Consider the following 20,191-nt stretch of genomic DNA (forward strand, 5'->3'; position numbering starts at 1 on the left):
CTGACATTTTATAGACCAAACAACTAATCGATTAATCGAGAAAATAATCGACAGATTAATCGACAATGAAAATAATCGTTAGTTGCAGCCCTAGTCAACATATACATATAAGAGATAAAAACAAATAGAAAGACAGCAATGAACAACATCAAGAGGACTCAAACATGAAAATCAGATCTTTTCATCACTCCTCCCTCCCCTCCATCTGTCCCCCCCCCCCCCTCCCCCTCCCCCTCCCCCCTCCCCCCTCCTGTCACCTGTTCCATCTGGCGTGCTCCGGACGAAGGTGGGCAGCATTTTGACCGTGGCGTCCTTGTGGCTGTCCTTCGCCAGGCCTCTTTCGATCTCCGTCCGCATCCTCTTCTTCACCTCCAGCAGCTGGCCCTTGCTCAGCCGGAACTCCGCCAGCGTCTGCTCGATCTGGCGCGCCTGGTCGGCCAGCCGGTACGCCACGGCCGTCACCATGGCGGCGCCTTTAGCGCTCCCGCTCTCCGACAGCAGGAAGCGGACGTCGGAGTCCGGCACCAGGCGGCGCACGGTCTTGTGGAGACGGCGGGCGTATCTGTTCAGAGGAGAGTCCAGAAGATGTCCTTATTGAGAAAGGCTTAATCTCTACAGTGTGAAAACTCATAGTGCAATTTAGAGAAATCAGCTCATCTTTATCCATTAACGCAATGTATATAGGTGTGTTTGTCAATTTCAACTTAAAAGTGCTAGTTATGAGCTTCATGACTTAAAATCATGAGTTAAAATTATGAGTTGAAAGAACACCTTATAAAGCATTCACTAAACTCAACACATTATTATTAGCAGACTTCCCAGGATGCACTGCATTCGGTTTAACTCTCCAGAAACTCTTCCTTCTTCTGGTTTGAATTAAGTTACAGGATAGAGACTTGTTATGTAGTTATGTATGTTTGGTGAATCATAGGTCAATTTCTCCTTTTCATAACTCTTTCATATCTCTTTCATATTTCTCCTTACATATCAAGGACCCATAATTTAGTCCACATTTGGGCCCCGGACCCCCATTTGAGCCAAATCTGAGAATGTTTTTATTGTCAGACATGATTTTGTCCAGAATTCAGTATTGTAGGTAGAGAGATAACAGAGAAACTATGATCAAAACAGTCATTCTTCTACATTCTCAAATTGGGTTAACTTCTTGTAAATTAAATAATGCTGAAGTTTAGCAATTCATCAATTTGCTGGGGACCCCCTGGAACCCCCCTCAAGGACCCCTGGTGGTCCCCGGACATGACGCTGAGAACCACTGAACTAGGATGTTGTAGTCCTCTTTCCACCCCTGCTTGCTCGCTTCTTCCTTCAGTGAATGTCTTATCTGGTGAAACACTCACTGCGGATGCATCTTGTAGAGCGACCCGTCGATGCCCACGGTGGTGCGAAGGCGAGCGACTCCCTTGTTCTCCTTCAGGCGGGCGAGGATCCCGCCCAGCGTGGCGGCGATCAGGTTTGCCGAGCGGAAGGACACGATGGTGCAGACGTGCTGCACGGCGAGGCAGTCCTCGTCCGAAGGCTCCACGCCGAGCCTCGTCAGGATCTCCATGCACTTCTTCAGACCCTCCTTGCTCCTGAAACGGGAAGTGCTTTCTCAGTATATTACAGAAGGTATTCCCGCTGTTGCAGAAAGGCAGTGTACCTACTATCTTGGTGTTTTTTTCTTGAGTTTAAAGTTTACATGGTCATTTATATGTTAAAATATTTGTATTATTTTAACAGGGTTATAAACAGAAGTTCTAAACAAAACAAAACAAAAAACAATAGAAATTTAAAAGTGGAACGGTCATTTTTATGTTGAGTGAGTTTCATGACCCTTGAACTCTTGAAACCCCATTCTATAATTTCAAAAATTAATGAAGCTGAAAACGGGTATTCAGTATATACAGTATATATATAATCCTATGCGTACTTTATGCAAACTTATGGTTTTGTGAGACAACAGCATCATACAGTACATAGAACTTTATGCACATTTTTCTCTTGTGTATTATACAGTACCAGTAAGTTTTCCCCACTCAAGTCAAGTCCAGTTTATTTCTGCAGCTCTTTATCACGGTTCATGGTTCAAAGGACTTTACAGAGAATAAGCCTAACTAGATCTAACTGATCAACAATCAACCATAGAACAGAATGACATAGAACAAACATCAGGGAGAGCACAAGACACACAAAAGCAGATTTTAGCGAGATAACAGCCTACCGAATCTACATATCCTAACCCAGTGGTTCTCAAACTTTTTCACGTCAAGGACGCCTAAACTGACACAAATTAGACTACGGACCCCCATTTGATAAGATTTTGTCCAAGGGTCCCCCATCTGATAAGATCTTTGCTTTTAGATGTTTTATTACAGAAAGTGTATGAAAACCATGACCAAAATAGTCATACATTCTGTCATTGTGTTACATATGGATGGAATTATAGTGAAAATAAATTATTCCCCTTTTTGCTGGGGACCCCTTGGAACCCCCTCAAGGACCCCACTTTGAGAACCACTGTCCTAACCTACCGACTCCACCAGCCTTAGACCCTCAGAGCATACGAGGAAAATCTCCCACTCACTTTTCGATGGCTGAAACATGCTTTGTTTCGATCTTTCCCTTGGTCAGCAGCTCGGGGGTGATCCGCCCCTCGAACAGCAGGCCTTCTTTGGCCATCTTGACCAGGATGAGCCGCACCAGCTCTCCCATGTACATCCCACTGGCCATCTTCTCAAACCTGACCGCACACAAACACAGCAGCATCGTCAGGTGATGCTGTACGGATCATGAAGGCATCAGTCATGTCATCCTCTCTTAAGTGACCCACAAGTAGAATATAATACACACAATTCAGTGTCGATGTCTAGGAAGAATGTTGAAATTTCAAGAGTTCTGTTCTAAAATGCTGTGTGTCCATTTGGGAAAAAAAGTATCTAATCTGTAAATGTGTAATAAGTTTATCAACAAAGCACTTGCGTTACCTAATGTTCTTTAAAAGTACTGCAATTTTTTTTTTGCGGTATCAATTATTCTGTAAGAGTAGATGACACTTTTCTCAAATGGTGACTATTTGTTCATGATTAGATGAAACCAGCTGAAGCTTCTGTGTAGCCCCTTGTTACTTTAAGGTAAGATGAGATAAAATAAGATAAAGATAAGATTGCACTTTATTGATCCTCGGGGGGGAAATTCAGGTGCCACAGCAGCAATTGGCGGAACAATGCCAAGGATGTAGAGTTCAGGAAACATAATAAAAAAAGAGGTAATAAAATAAAATAATACAGGAAAGGTAATGTACATGAATATAAAACTATAAAACTATATTTCTATATAAACTTACATTTATTTGTGTTTGTGGTTGTGTTATTTTAGTTTTCTCAGTCTTTGTAAGCTGCATTGGTGTTTAGCAATATGTCAATTGCCACTTTTTTATAATGTCTTTTTATAGAGGGAATATATACCTTTTTACTTTTTAAAAATGCTTTGATGGCACAGTTGTATGTTCTTGCAAAACCCAATAAACAAAGTTTAAAAAAAAAAAAACTATATTTCCAATTATTTCCCATAGTTTAAGCAGCCTTGTGAATCCCTGAACCCATCGGGGGGTTTAGGGAAATCTTGGTGTTGAAAATGGGCAGTCAGCAGATCCGAGGAATCTCCCAGGTGTGAGTGTGTTTTGCTGTGTGATTGTGAAGCAGGGCCATGCTCGCTTAGTAAAACCCTTCTGTGGATAAATAAAGGTTAGGTTAAAAAAAAAAAACTCTCACAGCTGCCGTCCCGGGTTGATGGAGCCCCTGTCGATCTCGCGGTCGAACTCTGTGCGGAGGTCCTCCAGCGAGCCGTCGTCCCCGAAGGCGCCCCACTCCGTGTTCACGCACATCCGGCCCTCGTCTCCCTCCACCAGGTCGATGTGGCGCAGCTCCTCCATGTAGGAGGCGTTGGTTCCCGTTCCTGTGGGGGTTCAGAGACACGTGACACCTGAGACTGCTGCTCCTGGGTGGCTGAGGTCAGACTCGAGTCACAGTTTTAGTTACCTGAGACTTGACTTGATGCATGAAGAGAAAACTTGAGACTTGACTTGGGTTCTGGTGACTTGGGACTCGACTCTGACTTGTACTCTGATGACTTGAAAAGGTTTCTAAAGTCTTGACTTGAGATCTTGTGTTTGTGTAAATGACTCAGATTGAAAGTGATGAGATTTGTTCCAGCAGACGACTGAATTTAAATTCTGTTTTCTGAATTTGTATGGAATGATTGCATTTATTGAAGTTGAAACTGATTATAGAAATCAAACTCATGATGCTCTTACCAAGTTTTTATCCTATTAAAACCATATTGCATTGAAAAGTGCTAGATATTTAGTTTTCTTTAAGATGTTAAATTGATACTGGACTCTTGATTTGTTCTGACTTGACTTGCTGTTCTACATTTAGACTTGAGACTTGACTTGAGACTTGTGCCTCAAGATTTGAGACTGACTTGGGACTCGAGCAGAGTTGACTTGGTCACACCTCTACATGGTAGTAATAATGGCAGGGTTAGGGGGTTATATTCCCAGACATGATGCTGAATGAGTTTGCTTTTTGCCCAAATCAACGATCATCTTAAAACAATCTGTCCTTGAATTTTGTATTTTCTATGCAAGTAACTTCTTCCTTGATGAGGATGATTATCTTATTTAATTACTACGTATAATTTATTTTTTTACTATTATTTCCCCTTCCAATCTTTGTTTTTACCTATGATGATTCCCACTTCACAGCGCTGGTCGTCAAATCCGCAGGTCATCATGGTGCCGACTGTGTCGTTCACCACAGCCATGATGTCCGCCTCGTAGTCCTGAAAACACAAGATGATTTTTAACTCTAAAAAGGCCCAAAATTTGATTACTAGCCACCAAGAAAAAGCTGGCACATTGTGACTTTGGCTGGTAAGTTTCTCTCCTCTACCAGCTATTTTGATAAGTAGCCCATCATTGTGCAAAGGTCATTTTCTATTCTTAAAAATACATTTGATTCAAGATAATTTATTTCCTTGTCAACAAGTTTGATTTGCCTCAGTGCGACTCCTAAGATGGTAGACCATACACAAAATACATAAAATACATAGAATACATGAAAAATAATAAAAAATTAAAAAAAAGGAAAAATGAATATGGATACAGCACCATGTCACCATACACCGGTGCCATCTTTTGACTAGTAAAATAGTGAATGTAGCTGCTGGACATGTATGTATCACATATGTTAGTAAACTAGTTAAAAAAAAAAAAAAAAACCTCACCCCTCGTTTCTTGATTGCCTTGTTCAGAAGCTTCACCACATCCATCCCTTCCACTCCACTGGCCTTAAACTTCTTTGTCCATGTCACTAAGACGGCCTGGAAAACAAACTCTTTTATAAGGCCAAACTCTGAGTTACAGTCACACAGACTTGGCTGCTCGGAGATTTCTGTCCATTGATATTCCAGCCACAGCTTCAGTCTCCAGACAACACGTTTCTAACACTAACACTTACACCAAAACACATTTTAGGGACAATTCCATCATATTTAACTTTTAGGCAAAAGTAAAAAAAATTCCCCAGATTTTTTTTTCTTTTTTTTATGAGTTTTGAGTTCCCAAAATCAAGGAAAATGCATCAAGGCAAAATTTTGGGTCTGTAATGTTCTCATGATTATATTAAGCTTCTAAAATTATGAAAAAATGTAGACATTTAATACAAGGATGTACGGAAGCCGAGAACGGCCGTGCTTGCAATTATTTTTTTAATGCCGTTATCTCGAGATCACAAGTTAATTATCTTGTGATCTTGAGATAACAAAGCTCGTTTTCTTGAGATAACGGATTAATTTATCTCGTTATCTCGAGAAAACAGGACACAATGCAATTTCTGCCTGTGTTAGACCTTGATTGAAGTACAGTCTAATGCGCTGATCAATAATCAATACTCCTTGCTCTGACATTTTCCCCTTAAATCAGTTGCTACAGTTGTCAAGACAACATCTATGTATGCTGGCATGGCACTCCTGATCTCTGATAAACATTATAAGTAATAAGAGGAAACGACATTTTGTTTTCTCGTGATAACGGGTTGATTATCTCATTATCTCGAGATAACAAAGCTCATTTTCTCGAGATCACAAGATAATTGACTCGTGATCTCGAGATAACGGCATTAAAAAAAATAATTGCAAGCACGGCCGTTCTCGGCTTCCGTAAGGATGAGAAAATGACTGAATTAAATTAAATTTTCTCTCGACCGTCTCAGGTAATGCGGTTTGATGATGTCACAGAATTTCATTATCCTTGATCTCGGGAACCCATCACTCAAAAAAAAGAAAAAACTTAAAGAAAGTATTACGAAGTATCTACTTTTGCAGAATACGACCCTGAAAGTTGATTTTGGCACAGTTATACATACACATGATGTAATATAGTTTTTAAAGTGCGAACCTCATTCAGTTTGGACTGGGCGCAGGGGAAGGAGAAGGTGAATCCTACAGGAAGCTTTTTGTCCTTGATGCTTTGCTTCTCCATGAAGTCGCCCAGACAGTCTGCGACATGGTCGAAGAGCTGTGGGCAGAAAACAGACTTTACACTGTGGAAGGGAAGAGGAACACACCAAAACTCTTGACCAACATCACATTAACATACATTTGTAAAGTGTTATTAGAAGTTTAGGAGATTGTTTCGCCATTAACTGATAAAAACATTGTACTTCTTTGATAATCCTTCACAACTACACTACCAGTCAACCACATTTTTCTTTATTTTTACTATTTTCCACATTTTAGAATAACAGTAAAGACATCAAAACTATGAAATAACACAAATGGAATCATGCAGCGACCAAAAAAAACAAATCAAAACTATCTTATATTTTCGATTCTTTAAAGTAGCCGCCCTTTGCCTTGATGGAAAGACAAAGGCTTTGGAAAGAAATTCATACATAGGATCAACTTCACTATTTATATCTGTCTAAGAAACTCATCTGTCTAACTGACAACTGTCTAAAAACTGTCTGACAACTAAACACTTTACTGTAATACAGCCTTTAAAACCAGCAAAAAGACAACACTTATGCCATATCACGATATTACGATATCCAAAATCTAAGACGATATCTAGTCTCATATCACGATATCGATATAATATCGTTATATTGCCCAGCCCTAGTCCAGACTGTTGACTGGTAGTGTATTACTACATAAAAATATCAAATATTTGCATTTAATAAGGAAATAGAAGTTCTCAGTTCTCCCAAGGTGCTTACAAAACAGTGAACTGAACAAACAGAAGAATTCGGCTACATTTGGTAAACAATCCATACAGGAACTTGTATTGTGAATGTCACCCAGATGAAGGCTGTTGGCTGAAGTGCATTGGATTCATAATGTTTACGTTTAACCAAATCACAATAAACCTTGTCATCGGGAATCCTGCTCGTAGATCGCGTTACTTTTCTGTCCAGCTGTCCCCTCTACTTTTCATTAATCAGCATCTGTCTCTGGTCTTTTCTTTTGTGTGCCGCGCTCTAAACCAATCACACCGTCTCAGACAGCCTGATGTTTTGGTTATCGTGTTACGGTGCGCCTGCCGGCTGTTCTGCTGGGGTTCAGAGGGGGTCAGCGTGCGGCCCGAGGCCTGACGTCACTCTCATTAGTCTCAGTGTTGTTCAGGAGCCGATTTTACAACCGATCGATCCTTAAAAACCACCGGGCTTTGTATTGAGGGCAGACAAAAACAGGAAGTACTTTGCAATGGAAAAAACAATCGAGTATCTTATTCCAAATATTACTTTTCCGAGTGTTCACGGTTCGGAATTACAACATCAGGGGCCAGTTGCATAAAGATAGACCTAGTCTTAGACTTTAATGTGACCTTAAGTCTAACTTGCTATAGATACTTATATTTACCTGTTCCTACTACTTCTTGATTGTTGTAGATCTCTAACAGCTTGTTTCTGTCTCTATAGACCCTCTCTCTTCTTCAGGCTCTTTCCAAAAACCAGAGATTTGCCATCTTTTCTTAAACAGCTTCAGTATTTAAACTTCCCACTCTGACAGGTAGGCCCGACTCATTGCTATAACAACAAAGTTCTTAACTCAAGATTAGCCGGGGGGGAAGGTGGCTATCTTTCCTACCTCAAAATAAGTCAGTCGTAATATTTAAGTAACAGACAGTCTTAATTAGCCGAGTCCAACCTGAGAATCTAAGACCTTAGACTAGTCTTAAACTAGCTTTATGCAACTGGCCCCAGGACAATTCAGATAGAGTCTGGTATGTTTTTACAGTTTTTACGCACCCAAGAAGGCTAAAATAGACCAAAAAGAAAGTATTTTCAAATATGACCCAGGTCTCATAAGGACATAAGGAGGTACCACTGCAGTTTAATTATATTTTGTATGGGTTATTTTTTGGCATATCTGCTTTATCAGACAGTTTACAGTGGAGAGAGACATGAAAGATTGGAGAGAGAAAGGGGAATGACATGCTAGTCAGTCCTGAAGCCGAATTCGAACCCAACAGGACGTCACACGTATAAATGTCACACTGAAGTTTTTACCCGTGTCCCGCTCCCGTGGATGATGTCATCAGGCGTCTCGTAGACCTGGCTCTCCATTTGGACCGGCTGCTTCTTGTCCTGCGTCACCTTGACACGCAGGATCCGGAAGTTGGACCCCCCCAGGTCCAGAGCGATGAAGTCTCCCTTTTCTGTCAGAGAGAGAGAGAATACAGAGAAACATCAGTGGAATGTAAAGTGGGAATCTGCAAGATCTTCATCCCTCAGCCTCACTGTGGTGTTTCTGCACTGCTCTTCCCACAGATCACCTGTCAATCAAACAGTGTGGGCGGAGCTTGGGTTTCCGTGTTGCTGCAGTTTGAGTTTCTCTTTTCCCTGTCTGTTCAGCCATGGTGGCTATCGCTGCTCATGCTAACTACCCAGTTCTTCTTCTTCTGTTTATTCCAAACAAACCGGAAACATAAAACGCATCACTTCCTGTGCGGCAGAGGATTTTTCCCTGGAAAGAGCAACCAGACACCAGCTGGTTAGAACAGACAGTGGAGAAGATTTATGAACTGGATATAGGTTGGATCACTGTTGAGTTAGAGAGCAGCAATATAGACATTTATTTTTATAGAAATGTCACAGATTATTCACAGTTTTTGTCATTTTTTTTTATTTCTTTGAGGGTTACCATTAGCTAACACTCATTTTCAAGCTCGACATGCCATCATTAGAATGCAGATCTTCTATCTTTAGACCCCAGATCTACGGCTGTTCTGAAGTAAAAGACACAAAACAACAAACCGACGGCTAAAGTTAGAAACTGTTTTCCCCCGAGAGAGACGAGCGCACGCACGCCGTAACCCGCAGGAACCGAAGGGGATGAGAAGGCAGATAAAAAAGACATAAAAACAACAACAAAAACAACATGACCTAATTTCAAGCTGCATCCCGGTCTCTCTTGCAGCAGCTCGTATTCCACAAAACCCTTTTCTGTGAGCGGAGCGGCCCGCCTGCCAGATGCTGAGCGGGAGCGTGGGTCCAGGCAGGAGGCCAAGCTGCAGGTCCATGCTCCGGAGATAGAAGCTGTTTCGTAACGTCAGATCGTTTCATTCCAAAACACTCTGTGTCCATTTTGGAAACTTGTTACCTGGGGGCCGGTTGCATAAAGCTAGTTTAAGACCAGTGGTGGAAGAAGTACTCAGATCTTGTACTTGTAGTAAAAGTAACAATACCACAGTATAAAAATACTCTGTTACAAGTAAAAGTCCTGCATTCAAATTTTTACTTAAGTAAAAGTACAAAAGTATTAGCATCAAAATATACTTAAAGTACCAAAAGTAAAAGTACTCATTATGCAGAATGGCCCATTTCAGAATAATGTATATCATATTATTGGATTATAATTATTGATGCATTAATGTGTACATCACTTTAATTTTGCAGCTGGTAAAGGTGAAGCTAAAGTAACTAGTAACTTAAGATATCAAATAAATGTAGTGGAGTAAAAAGTACAATATTTGCCTCTGAATTGTAGTGGAGTAGAAGTATAAATTAGCAGAAAATGGAAATACTCAAGTAAAGTACAAGTACCCCAAAATTGTACTTAAGTACAGTACTTGAGTAAATGTAGTTAGTTACTTTCCACCACTGTTTAAGACTAGTCTAAGCCTTAGACTGGTCTTAGATTCTCAGGCTGGACTAGGCTAATTAAGACTGTCTGTTACTTAAATATTATGACTGACTTATTTTGAGGTAGGAAAGTTAGCCACCTTCCCCCTGGCTAATCTTGAGTTAAGAACTTTGTTGTTATGGCAACAAGTCGGCCTAACTGTGAGTGGGAAGTTTAAATACTGAAGCTGTTTCATAAAAGACGGCAAATCTCTGTTTTTTGGAAAGACCTGAAGAAGAGAACGAGACAGGAACAACACATTAGAGATCTACAACAATCAAGAAGTTGTAGGAACGGGTAAATATAAGTGTCTATAGCAAGTTTGACTTAAGGTCACATTTAAGTCTAAGACCAGGTCTATCTTTATGCAATTGGCCCCTGTTGTACATTTCTGACTGTTTCAAAACTACAGATGATCACATGCCCTCAAATGTCACTAATTTGTAAGCTATAGGGTATGAAGATAGTAGGGATAGGACAATATATTGAAATTCAGTATATCATGAATGGTGATATCAGCTCCATGTTATTCTGCTGTAGTAATCACAAATGAGACTCTTTACCATCACAGTTTCACAAGCTCTCCATCCAAATTATATTATTGTCACTTTGTAATGACATTTTTAAATTGTTGTTTACATTCTAGCAGCCATTGGCATCGAAATAAACATAATTCTGCACAGTCAGACTTTGTTGTCACTGAATTTTTATTTATTACATTGTATCGTGGTTGTATTGAATCGTGAACCACATATTGCGTATCGAATCGTATCAGGAGGTAAGCAGATCGTCCCATCCCTAGAAGATAGCTAATCATTTCCAATATTCAGTGGTGAATTTTATTTTCTAGCTAGCAGACATTGTTTACGAGTAACTGTACATTTTTTTGAGTGGTGAGTATCTCATTTTGGAGTGAAATTTTTCATTTACCTTTTAGGCATTTAACTGACACTCTTATCTGGAGTTTCAGTTAGGGCCGGGCGATAATTCAATATTATCATTTGTTGTCTTTCAGTGGAATCATATCGATGTTATGGTGATTTTGGGATCTCATGACACACAGTTCTGCTGTCTAAACTCGTGATAACAAGCACATTTTATTTAAAACATCTGACAAAGTTATGGCAGGAATATTATTTGAAAATTTCATTACCAATCGGTTCAATGGGATGAACATTAATTTGATTATTTAACGTGATTTTGCATACGTGAGTCATATCGTGATATACATATCGAATTAGAAAAAAAATCCTTCTGATTATCATGATATTGATTTCAACCATATCGCCCAGCTCTAGTTTCAGTGTCTTGCTCCAGGAGGCTTCAGCAGAACACATGGCTGGTCAGACGTGTGACCTTTCCGTAGCAGGACAGTCTGTGTGACTGGCAGGCCGTCCTGCCACAGGACAGAACAATGTTCTTCATTTAGCACCGCCATGACTGTAGTGTTTACTGCATCACGCTATTTATCCCCTTGACCTGGCTGGAATGAGATGTGACCGGCTTTGACATATAGAAGTGTTACTGATTTGCTGCAGAGCATACATCCAATTTATAGCCTCTGTCAGTAACACTTTACAATAAGGGTCACTAAGTTAAGGGTTAGTTAATGCTTAATAAGCACTTAATGCTTAATAAGCATTAACTAACCCTTAATTAACAGTTAACTAATGTGTAATTTACTAATGGTGTTCATGTTAACTAATGTATAAATTAATACCTTAGTTAACATGAACACCATTAGTAAATGATTACCAGACACATTAGTTAACTGTTAATTAAGGGTTAGTTAATGCTTATTAAGCATTAACTAACCCTTAACTTAGTGACCCATTATTTATTATTGTTATTGTTATTATATACATGTTGGGTTTGCAGTATTTTGTGGGATAGTTTCATCAACATTTATTAAACCTAGACTTGTACTAACAGAGGGACCTTGATGATGATGATTATTATTATTATTATTGGTAATACGTTTCCTATTACCTTCCCTGTATGATTCTTATTACCTTTGCCAATTGCTGCGGTGACAGCTGAATTTCCCCGAGGGGATCAATAAAGTGCAATCTTATCTTATCCTATTAAGAATAATTTTGTCTAAAGCCAGGCTTCATCTATGGCAGGGATTATGAACAGGATTAACTATAAGCAGTTGCAGTATCTTTAGTTCTTTAAACACAAGTCTCGTCATCCATTAGCCACCACAACAAAAATCAGGGACAAAAATACACAGAGATGAATTTAGTTGAAGACGCTGCATGGTTGGACAATGAAACTGTGGTTCTCATTCTGAAGTTTAACCCAGTGTCATACTCTGGGGTTACTCAGTTTTCAAGGGATAACCCCCAAAAGCCACAGCAGGACCAGCTAACTCAGAGTTAAAATTGGTAATAATCTACTATAGAATTAGAAAAAGTAAAAAAAGACAAGTTACCCAGGGTTAAAGGGGCAGTTAAACCAGGGTTAAGATGAAGAATGTACCATGTGAAGAGCCTGTGTCTGTGTTTCCATTTCTTATATTTAATTAGTTTTCATTCGTTTTTATTACACTGTAAGGGACACAGTGCCGTACGCTGTGAGCTGACATGATCCCCCCTGCAGCGTCGGAGCAGTTCAGCCGTGATTATTTTTATATTCTCATGTTCAGTGGAGACTCTTTTATAATGTCACTCTGCCTGGAAGGATTAGTTCACCTGCTGCTGAACCTGCAGCTTACAGTGGAGGAGATGGAGGTTTTCTGCTGCTCTTGGTCGCTGTTGTCGTCCTTCCTGTCGTGTTTATCGTAACTGATCTGGATTTCAAATGTTTATCAGTTTCAACTGTCGCCATGGCCTCAACTCTGCCCTTTGCTTGACCCCCAGCCTCCCCCTCCCCTCCCCTCCCACCCCTCCCACCCCTCCTCCCTGCAGCTCATGTCTAGTGGCTGAAACCTGAGGCTATTTATAAAGTGAGGGGTGGCAGGAGTCGGGGCAGTGAGTCCTGGCTCTGTGGTACCGTTCCTCTCCACTGGCCTTGTTGGGCCTCGGCGTGTCTGACAGGCATTTTGTGTTATTTCTGTGCACAGGAAGTGTTTACTAACAGGGAGAAGCCAGTGTGAGAGGAGCAAACATCTTGACATTGGCTGAAGTGACTGTCACAGCTGTTCAGCCTGAAGGACCTTCAGCATATCAATCTTGTCTTATTGTTTTGCCTGACAATATTATCTGCACAGACAATATTGGGGAAGATGTTTCAGTTGACAGTGGAAATGTGGCTCTGAACTGAAACTGTACAACTGAAAATGTAACTTAAGTTTAGCTTCTCCATCTCTTTAATAGACAAACTGTTGTGAATGATTTCTGTTCAATTGAAAGAAAACATCACACATTTTTTATGCCTATTTATGTCCATTTATTTTACTTATCTATTATCATTATTGTTATTATCTGTTGTGACTCTCGGAGCTGTTCACACTACCTCTTGTGGTTTTTATAATGACCTGTATCATAGCAAATGCTTTGATATATTTTCTTGCTCTCAAGTATTGAAAATACTGAAAATATATGTAGTATTTAAACTGTAACTTCTCTTATTGTTTCAAAGTCAAACCATATTGTAACTCCTAGACAGAATATTTCCTATAAAAGTAGAAAACTATCTTTTCCATCCACCCTGCCGAACTTAATTTCATCCATGATAAACCAGGTGCAGTCATAACCATAACATAATATATTGCAATTGTCAGGAACAGAGATTACCAGGAATATTCTGAGATTGATGACCATGAAATTTTACGATGGGTTTTGAGATTGTTTCACAAGCTCAGCGGTAATAAAATTGCCTCCGATGTGATCCTTCAATTTAAGTGAAAACAGGAAAATCACCAAACTGGTGTCATGAGGTTTTCACCTGACAACGGCCCAGTCAGGCCGGACTGTTTGGCTCCAGGGCCAAAACAATAGTGACCTACTGAGTCCCAGTACAGAGGCCACACACACACACAAAACAGCTAACGTCACAGAACTGACCTTTTAAACACATCAGCACATTTTTTATAGGACATACAGAGGCAGGATGGAGCAGAGGATGTGCTTCAACATGCTTACAGTATGTAAGACTGTATGAACATCAAACATCACACTGTAGTCTGCACACAGCAAACGTGTCCTGAGATGCATTCAGCAACAGAACAATTAATCAAAATTTTATCGAAATCGCAATATAGCCTACTGCAATTTTCAAATCACAGGAGGCGCAATATTTGTTAAAGGTGAAATGTGTCAAAATACCATTTTAAATTAAATATTGTCGTGCTGCAGAGATGTCCTGGCCTACACATCATATTCTACAGACTTAAGAAAACATCTTTGTTTGGTACAGATCCCCGCAAAAATCACACCATAATCATTTTAATACGTTTTTCAATGAAAATGAGAATAATGATGTAAAAATGATCATTCCCTCTAATATCGCAAATCATATCGCAATTGCAATATCAGTCAAAATAATCACAATTAGATATTGTGGTGGGAATTTAGGAATAATGTGTTAATGTGTTAAAATAAATACGGGCAGTAACTTCTACAGCTGCTACTACTGCTGTTTTGCACACTGGCTTAATGCTGTAGTCAATAGTTTTTTCATACTCTCTTCTATACATTTCTATTTAATATGTTCTAGTGTGGAATTCAATTGAGTTAATTGTCAATTGAGTATGTTAAACATGACAGTGTTTTACTATTATCTATATGTATATTCTATTTTTCTTTGTGGTATCCTGTTACTATTTGCTGAAGGAAGTTTGAAGTTTTCCTATTTTATCTTACAGTATACCAGGAATTACAAATAATAATAATAATAATAATGATAATAATAATTTATTTATATAGCACTTTTCTAAGCAAAGTTACAAAGTGCTTTACATAAAAATAAGAGACAAGAAGAATAACAATTACACTAAAACACAACAACGGATAAGCGAAGCAAAAATATGTTGAATATATCAAATAAAAGAAGTAAATAATAGTTAAAACCAATAAAACCATAAAAACAAAGATAAAACACATGTAAAAGGGAGTAGATAAAAGAATAAATCAATAAAACTATTAAAAAAATGAACTATTAAAAGCGAGCCTCTAAACGAACCGTTTGGACTTCCGTAACTTTGTGGCGTCACAAAGGTTCACTCATTATCATTTTTGTAAGAAATAATAGACTAACAAAGTGTTTTTTTCAAAGCGGTTGAGCGGTTGTCATTGTTTATTACCAGAGAGTTTTCCCTACCTGTAGCCGCCGGGCCGCGGCGTCTCACGTTTCACTCTTGAAACTACTTACTATTTAACTTTCCAACTGGAGAACAGAACAGAACTGACTTCCAAATGATGGCTGGTGACCTGCTTTAGTGGCTGGTAGATCAGACTAATTTAACAGCCACAGATAAAATCCACCAGCATTTGTGTGAAGTAATTTTCCCGCCCAGTTGTGATGAACACGTTGAACAGACACGCTCAGTTAACCTGTTGATCTGTGTGTTTTGCCCTGGGATTTGCTCACGCTCGCTCTACCTGATCCGTCGGGGATGGACCGGACGAAGGTGGGCAGCATCTTGACGGTGGCGGTGGGGTTGGTGTCGCGGCCGAGCCCGTTCTCCATCTCCCTGCGGAACCGGTTCATGATGTCCTTCAGCGTCTCGTCCGAGAAACGCATGGAGTACAGGTACTTATCGATCTGAGGACCGGGACATGAGACACAGAATATTATCATGTCATGCAGAGATACCAATCAATCACCTTATGTAACAAATCACTGATTTAAGGACCAACGCAGGAGGCAATGACATGGTGTTTGGGAATGCTAAAATCATGCTGCACGCCAAATATCTAATCCAACAAAATGATAATAATAACAATAAACTTAATTTCCATTGCCCTTATCTAAAAGCAGAGTTAACAAAGGGCTTTACATAAAAGCATAAAAACAAAGATTTGAGAACCAGGAGATGATAAAGTGGGGTGAGGGAATATTTGAGTCATTCTTTGGTGTGGAAAAAAAAAAAATTTGCAAAGCTATTGTATCAGAGGCATGTTGGGAGATGCTTTTAGGGAGGCTGCCTGGTAGTTTAAAGGTCGATGAATTGATTCCTTTTACACAAATGACCTAAAACTGCTGAAGAGCCACTGAGCAAGAGCCGCTCCCCCCTGCACCATGAATGGATGATGGAAACTAGTTCACACTAGCCAAAGCAGCTGTAATACAACACAACATGCAGCTACTTTCAATATGTCCTTGTGGTTGAATGCAGTGTCCTTCTAAAAATACAATATATATGTAAATATACTGTATTTAGCAGCATAATAATCCATTCTAGCTGTTCACATACTTTTACTCCCTAGCTTTTATTTTGATTGGTCAGGTGTTTGTGGATGTACTGTATGTGTACTCATGACTGTGTGTGTATATGTGTGTGTGTGTGTGTGTGTGTCCATGTGCATGTCTACTTATTTTATTTTTAACCAATCTCTGTGAAGTGCTTTGGTACAAACTTGTTTTTTTGTTTTTTTTTAAAGCGCTATATAACGTGATAGTGCAGTGTAATTGTTATAGTAGAGTATAGGGCTGGGCGATATGGTTGAAATCAATATCAGGATAATCATAAGGATTTTTCTCCATATCAATATATATCATGATATGGTTCATGTATGCAAAATCACATTAAATAATCAAATTAATGTTCATCTCATTGAACCGAATGGTGATGTTAGGTGTGATATCAAACAAAAGAAAGAAATATTCAAATAATATTCCTACCATACCTCATTTTATGAGAGTTTTTAAGTAAAATTTGCTTGTCATCATCAATTTAGACAGCGGAAATGTGTGTCACGATATTAAAATATCTTCATATCATCACAATATGATTTCACTGAAAGACGATAAACGATAATATTGAATTATCACCCAGCCCTAGTAGAGTATAACACCCAATTAATGTCAGGTTTGCCAGGGGGATTTGAAATGGACGTCCACTCTTACAGTTACATAATCACAGTGCGTGCCATGGCACACGCTAAAGTTCACAAATCCATTCTGTGCCATGGAGTGCAGTCCACAGATGACTGTGTCATCAAGCTGCTCTGAGTGGCATCGACATCTTCTGCCAAAATGTCTCCTGAAAAAGACCTGCTGACTTTTTTATATCAAGGACCCTAATTTAGTCCACATTAGAGCCACAGACCCCCATTTGATGAGATTTTGTCTCTTGGACCCAAATCTGAGAATATTTTTATGATTTTGTCCAGAATTCCATGACTATCTGTATTGTAGGTAGAGAGATAACAGAGAAACTATGATCAGAACAGTCATTCTGATACATTTTCTAATTGTGTTAACTTCTTCCAAATTAAATAATGCTGAAGTTTAACAATTCATACGTTTGCTGGGGACCCCCTGGAACCCCCTCAAGGACCCCTGGTGGTCCCCGGACCCCATGTTGAGAACCACTGCTATACATGACAAAGGCCAAAAGCCTTAGTACTCTGTCTGAGTGTCCAGCTGTGATCAGGATAACTTTACTGTTGAGTGATGGATGAAGTGTAGCTACCAAGAAACACTGGGAGGCATATTATTCCTCCTTAGGTAACACTTTAGATTAGGGAACACATATTAACTATTAACTATGGGTTTTCCCTCAAGAGTTTAATAATTTATCTCAATACTATGTGATACTGGCACCTTATAAGCCCCAGACTGAGCAAAGCAGACTGATTCATGTGCAACAACTTCCTTACTGACTGCTGTAGGCACTAATTAGGAGATTACTGAGGGAAAAGCCATAGTTTATGGGGTTTACTTTTAGAATACAATAGTGCAGAATAAGGTGCTAATAAGTGGTTTGTAATGACTAATAATGAATCAATACACTACTAATATGCATGTTAATAAGCAACTTATTTATACTGAATATGTGTTCCCTAATCTAAGGTGTTACCACTCCTTTTTTATATTCCTGTCTTTATTCTTCGTCTTCCTTTTGAGGGAGTATGTCAAGTGTCACGTGCCATTTAATAACAGAATTTTTTAATATTCTGATATTGCATTGTAAAATCTCATTGCAACGGCCATCTTTGACTATTACCACAATTTAATGACAAAGTATTCATGTATAGTTATTTGGACAGCTGCTGTATGTGACTGTATCTCTTAATATAGCGTTAAGTGTGCCAATCTAAAGGATTCCTTTCCTTTCAAGGAACCTTAACATTTTCACCTCTGTGTCATTGGTTCCAGTAGTGAACCGGAGCGTACTACGTGCGCACGCTGCACTGCGACGTCACGCATGACATCACCGATCCCATCTCCCACTCCATCCAGGCTGAAGCCCCTCTGTCACCGCTGAGCCCCCCCCCCCCACCCCAGCATCTCCCCGGCCTGTCAGCCCGGTTGGCGGCTCATCACAGGTCTGTGCCGGACCCGAGGCCGAGCCGAGCCCAGTGTCGGGTTTCGCTAACGAGTTTATGCCGTTATCGAGTGGATTGATTTGTGTTGGCTCAGAATGAGGGGAGAGAGAAGGGGGGGGGGGGGGGGGGTAGGTGGGGTTGGACAGTATAACAGTTTGTGCATTGGGATGAGAAGAGGAGAGACAGGAGAGAGAGAGAGAGAGAGAGAGGATGAGAGAGAGAGAGTGGAATGAGGCAGCGGAGGAGGGAGGAGGACACGGAGCTCACGACTTTTCCCAGCAGCCCCTTCACTGACACCTGTCTGCTTCAGACGCCCCCCGGCAACTGACACCCCGGAAACAGTCGTTAACGAGGGTCTGCCCGCACCACCGCCACCAACCCCCCCGGGCCACAGCCACAGCCTCAGCCACAGCCACAGCCACAGCCCTTCTCAAGGACATCCACCAAAGAGTGCCGAGCCTCGGTCAGATAGTAACGGCATCAAATTCAAATTAGAGTGCATCATGGCCTCCGTCTAACCCCCCCTCACCCCCCACCGCCCCCTCCTCCCCCTGCTGCCCAAATGCTGCATCCTCCTCTCCCAGCCCGATACGCCCCGCAGGCGGTGTAATACTGACACGCATCAACCACCATCAACCGGTGTCCATGGCTGTCCGCCGGGCTCTGACATTACACAACTCTCCCACTGCAGAGGGCCGTGGGTGCAGCTTTAAACCCGCTCTCACTCACCTTTTTGAGTTGATCATCCTTCAACTCGGTGAAGTAGTAGGCCAGAAGCTGAGCGGCTATCATCCTGCCCGCACGTCCGCCAGGAGCTGTCAGCGAGCGAGGGTGTCAGAGAGTGGAAAAGGAGGGAAAGCTAGGCTGCCGTCCGCTCTCTCTCTCTCTCTCTCTCTCTCTCCTGCTCTCTCTCTCTCCTGCTCTCTCGGCTGATCCCTTTTATCCTTGAAGTAGGGAGGGGGGGGAAAAAAGCAGCAGGCCTAAGCTGCCTCTTTCAGGGGGGCCGCTGCAAGACGAGCTGAAAAAGTCTGCTGCTGAAACAAGAGTGCAGCAGTGGCCGTGGCTGCTAGTCTGCGACTCTGCGGACGCACACATACACACTCGTACACATACACACACACACACACACACACACAGAGAGAGAGAGAGGGAGAGGCAGGGTTTGACTGTGTCTCCTCCTCTGTGCTGCTAGCTCCCCGTTAGCTCTGGGGAGATGCAGCAGCTCTGCACTGGAATGGTGGTTTGCTTTGCCCTGCCCCCACCGTGCGCTCTGATTGGCTGAGCCGGGGGCTGCCAAGGGAGGGAGGGGATGTGAGGGAGGAGGAGAAGAAGAAGGAGAAGGGAGGGAGGGAGGGAGGGGAGGGGAGGGGGGGTGGTGAGTGGGCTCTTCTTCACCAGCAGAGGAAAGAGCAGGAGGACAGAGGGAGGGGGGGGGGGGTGTGGGGAGATAAAGCAGGAAGCTGGCTCTGCTGATAACACGCCCCTCTGAGGCAGAGGGAGTGACTCCCCCGGCCGGCACGTCTCACACGTTTCCACGGCACCCAGGGGTGGACGTGCAGGAGAGGGAG

The 20,191-nt window shown here is 41.1% G+C and overlaps 1 protein-coding gene across 1 annotated transcript; it reads right to left on the reverse strand.

The window, feature by feature from the left end:
* Positions 1 to 257: 257 nt before the first annotated feature.
* On the reverse strand, positions 258 to 19,755 carry LOC139639732 (hexokinase-1-like; the record flags this gene model as incomplete). Its single annotated transcript, XM_071513881.1, has 10 exons — positions 19,353 to 19,755; positions 15,732 to 15,894; positions 8,571 to 8,719; positions 6,458 to 6,577; positions 5,287 to 5,382; positions 4,743 to 4,842; positions 3,771 to 3,954; positions 2,585 to 2,740; positions 1,359 to 1,592; positions 258 to 562 (listed from the first exon to the last, which is right to left on the reverse strand). Coding segments are annotated over exons 1-10 (1,570 nt in total), but the record flags the coding sequence as incomplete, so codon positions are not given.
* Positions 19,756 to 20,191: the final 436 nt, after the last annotated feature.

Source organism: Centroberyx affinis, unplaced genomic scaffold, assembly GCF_046629955.1.
Source record: "Centroberyx affinis isolate AG114_WGS23_722 - 3 ecotype Tasmania unplaced genomic scaffold, CSIRO-AGI_Caff_v1 ptg007599l_1, whole genome shotgun sequence".
Classification (NCBI taxonomy): Eukaryota; Metazoa; Chordata; class Actinopteri; order Beryciformes; family Berycidae; genus Centroberyx; species Centroberyx affinis.